General features: G+C 42.0%; 1 protein-coding gene across 1 annotated transcript in view; it reads right to left on the reverse strand.

Annotated features, from left to right (window-relative positions):
• Positions 1 to 4,350, reverse strand: part of LOC109299349 (cytosolic phospholipase A2 epsilon-like) — a 71,880-nt gene that overhangs the window by 20,617 nt on the left and 46,913 nt on the right. Inside the window, exons 15-17 of the mRNA XM_019519938.1 lie at positions 3,815 to 3,929; positions 2,958 to 3,095; positions 638 to 745 (exon numbers count right to left, since the gene is read on the reverse strand). Coding sequence (XP_019375483.1) covers positions 638 to 745; positions 2,958 to 3,095; positions 3,815 to 3,929 — 361 coding nt within the window. The remainder of the gene's footprint in view (positions 1 to 637; positions 746 to 2,957; positions 3,096 to 3,814; positions 3,930 to 4,350) is intronic.

The following is a 4,350-nucleotide window of genomic DNA, read 5'->3' on the forward strand; positions in this document are numbered from 1 at the left end:
AAAACTGAAAAATCCCTGATAAAAAAAATCCCAAAGTCACTCTGTAAAATACCCCCACCCCCACACACACCTGGCTACACAGGGAGGAGAGAGCCTTTTCTGCCTCCTCCCTGTGACAGCCCAAAGGCAGGGCTGAGCCAGTACTCATCATCAGGAACAGACAAGCACTGGCCAAGGCTAGTGGGCTGCCCAGCAAAGGGTCCCTGGCATGCCAGGGAATGCAACCTACCTTTACTTGTAATGGATGTGGTACAGACATTCAGTAAAGCACTTTAACTTAAAGTGCTTTAGTCTGATACCATGTCCATCCAGGGTTAATTTGGAGCATGAGCAGCCATTTCTAAAGTGCTTTATGTGCCATAAACATGTGTTTTGTTATGGTTGTAAAGCACTTTCTGAGTGCTTAAAGTTCAATAAGCGTAATATCTGTATCTATCCTCAGGAGACTGCCTCCTGAGACTACACAGCAATGCACAATACTGATTTTTCTGCAGCCCTCATGACCAGAATCTGAGCATTCCCCAGCCATAGAAAGGGCATAAAACCCAAATCCTCCAAAACTGGGGGTTTTCCATGTCAGATGGGTTGTGGGGTAATTGGTAAAGAAACCAAAAGGAAAGCTAAAACAATAGCTTACCAATATCATGCATTTTGTTTCGGGTCCACCGATGCCAAAAATCCTCTGAACAACCTGAGAAGTACAAGGCATCCAGAACACTCTGTGAAAATATATTACTCCACATGCCTGGAAAATAGAAATTAGACAGAAAATAGTATTTAGATTTTTAAAATGCAGCCACAGGAATTCATTCAGATAACTCCTGTGACGTATTTACAAATTAACACTATACCTTGTATTCTTAACTTTGAGCTTGTTTAATTTCAGTCTAATTTTTGGTTCATCTAATTCCAGAATTTCCAAATTTGGCAAGGGGTGGAAGGAGTCTTAAAGTCTTTACAGCACCATGCCTATACTCAACACTATATAACCATTTATATAAAGTAAGTTCCTGCCAACAGTATCCTGGGACTAGATTTGCAAAAGTACATCTCATTTCAGTGAAAGCAATATGTGCATGTTTTTGGAAATCCCATTCAACCTATCTGCATCTTTAAGAACCTTTGAAATCTGGCCCTTACAGTTTAATGCAAACATGATGACACAAGAGATGACAATGAACTGTCAGGGAAGCAAGTGTGAGGAAGACAAGGTTTCTATGAGAGCACAAGAATAAAAGACTAATGCTGCAAACACTCATAGCTAGTTTTCTCAGTGTGAGATTGAGCTAGTTGATCTGTTGTACTTTTTGAAGTTTGAAAACTCATTGTAATTCAAACTGTCTATCACACTGAGAGTGTCCTCCATCCACACTGCCACTCTCATTCTCATCTTTCTTGACTGACAGTACTCTTCCATTGCTGTTTTGCCAAGACTTTCTTAATTCCCCCTTCATTATTATTTAATTCTATTATTTAACTCCTCAGAGAGTTTTATCATATTGCGTATATAAAAGGTGCTAATTACTAAGGAAAATAAAGTTATATGGATTTCTGAATCAGGAATGATTCAACTGAATGTAATTAAGCTTGACCAAATAAAACGTGGAGAAGAGAATGAGATCTCTTGTTTTAGGGAAAAAACCCAATATAGTGTATTCCCTCAAAACAAATGCTGTAGTATTTAGCTTTGCTGATATTTATGAGATTACATTCAAAGCTACATTTATTTATCACGGTTAACAATCTATTTAGACCCATTAGAAAGATCAAGAACTAGGACACCTACTACTGATTCAGACATGGCATTGTTTACATTTTCTGGCAGATAAGACTGCACTGGGACTGTAAGACACACGGGCTGCATCTACATGAGATGCTGACTGTGCAGTTGTTACTGTGCTTGTGCGTACTTGTATAGACAAGTACTAAATGACTGCACAGTAACTGGAGCTACTGCACAGTAGCGCTGTGTGAAGCTTTGGTCCCTGATTCAATTCAGCAGAGATATGGCCCGATTCAGTGGCCAAATCTCTGAATCCAAATCGAATCAAAGGACCCTTTAATCTCTCTGAATTGATTCAGAGAGATTCGGAAAGATTCAGAGATTCAGAAGTAAACACAGCTTTAAATGTTTTTTCTACATACCTCTAAGTAGCAGGGGCTCATGAATGCTGAGATGCTGGGGCACACAAAGTGTCCCACAGGAGCAGAGGGGGCTCCCTAGCGTACTCAGCAGTAGACCCGGAACTGGACCAGAAGCACTTTCTGTCCACTTCCAGGTCCACTGGGGAATGCGCTGCCGCCCCCCTCCGACTCAGTGACTGGTGCCTCCTGGCATCCCCCCACAGCCAATCACTGAGCCAGAGAGGTGCAGGGAGGGTCCAGCACACTCCCAGGCAGACCCGGAAGTGGACCGGAAATACTTCCAGTCCACTTCTGGGCCCACTGTCAAGCACACAAAAGGGTCCCCCATCACTCCTGTGGGACACTCCATGCACCTCAGCATCACAGCGTTCACAAGCCGCACCCACTACCTCAAGGTATGTAGAAAAAATTTTAAAGCTGTGTCTATGTCCGAATCACTGATTCTCTAAATCCGCATCAAATCTTCAGATTCGGCTGAATTGAATCAGGGAGAGTGATCCAAATCAACTAATCGAATCACTGACCCTGATTCCGGCTGAACCTGAATCAAATAGGGCCTATGTCGCACACCCCTACTGCACAATAGCTTCAAACAGCTTTTAGGTGACGCTGACTGCGCGCAGTAGCTTGGTACTATTGCACAGTAGCATCATATCACACTTCTTGCCATGCAACCTTACAGCACAGTAGCAACGAGCTACTGCACAGTCAGCATCTCATGTAGATGTAGCTACAGACAGTGGTTAACAATCTCCATTCTTTACAGCCAACTGCCTCTAATAGATTGAAATTTTTCTGGGATTATAAATCACCTTCCATAAAGCAGATCCGGGATTCTGGAATTTTCTTCATCAAATGACCCATGAAGAACTCGCTACCAAAATCTTCTGTATGAATAAAGGCTCCATATTTTGGGAATCCCACCTCATAGGGAGTGAATTCCACCCATTCTGCAAACAGAACCACAAAACAAAAGACTTATCATACTCCCATGTACCTACATGAAAAGAATAATTTAAGAGATGTTGAAGTTCGACATGGAATGAGATTTTAACATCAGTTTCTTGGTGATTATCTATTTATTACAAACGATCACATTTTGCAGTGACACACTTCCCTTCAGTGTATTGTGTGAGAGACTGAGGAGTATGGAGACAAAGATTCTTCCATCACTGGAAAAAAAAAAAAGACTTAAAGTCTTTGACAGTTGATGTTTGCCTAAACCCAGGAGAGTACATAGTTCTTCAAGTGAAATGGAACCCAAGATTTAATCTGGGATAGTCACAAAAAAGCATCAGATCTGTGATGGATGGAATTCAAAAACACCAAATTAACTATGGATTATCAATCAAAAAGTGTGAATGCTTTGCCAGATCTTATTGGGACACCTTGGGTGTGCAAATTGTAGCTGGAAATATGAGAGCAGGTTCATCTCGGTAATTTATGCCTCCAGTCATGCCAGACAATGCCATGAAAAGTGCTTTGCTCATAGTATTTTGATGTTATTTTTGATGCTACCCAGACCTCAGAAGTATAGAGAGGCAAACAGAGAGCCGATAAAATTGAGATAATCTTTTCAGTAATTCCTATCTAGTTCAGCTTCCACCTATCCCTAAAGAGAATACTTCTAGTTTTATAAATTCCAATATGACTCTAAAAGGACTATTACCTTTAAAATCTAGGGTGCTAAAGTTGTCCTTGACATTGAGGGCCACGTAGACCGGTAGGGGGTTCTGACCCTGATTAATTGCCTGTCGCTGGTCTGAGAGTTTGTGAGGATTTTCCTGATTATGAAAAAAATAATGAATTAACAACATAGAAACAACACAGGCATTTACCACTGTATCTACTCTTGAACTATTAGGCCAACTCCTATGCAGTGACAGGGGGCATGCAAACACCCCTTCAGCCATGTGGCGTATGCACAATGAAGAGAGTTCTGGAGTACTGCTGCTCCTTGCTTTTCTCTCCTCCCAGCAAGCAGCAACATGCAGCCATCCCCTGGACTCTGGAGCTGTGTGGAAGCAAGGGCTCAGCATCACTCCCTGCTGCTCCTCCCCTTTTTCCATGCTGCTGAATTGAGGGAAGGAGTGGAAGGAGGGAAAGAATGAGGAGCAGCAGTACTTGAAAGCAGACACTTGAGACAGATATTGTGCCAACTGCCCGTGAACTAACAGAACTCACAGAACATGCGTAGCTCCCAGT

The sequence above is a fragment of the Gavialis gangeticus genome, unplaced genomic scaffold, assembly GCF_001723915.1.
Source record: "Gavialis gangeticus isolate Ggan-Ray unplaced genomic scaffold, GavGan_comp1, whole genome shotgun sequence".
Taxonomy (NCBI): Eukaryota; Metazoa; Chordata; order Crocodylia; family Gavialidae; genus Gavialis; species Gavialis gangeticus.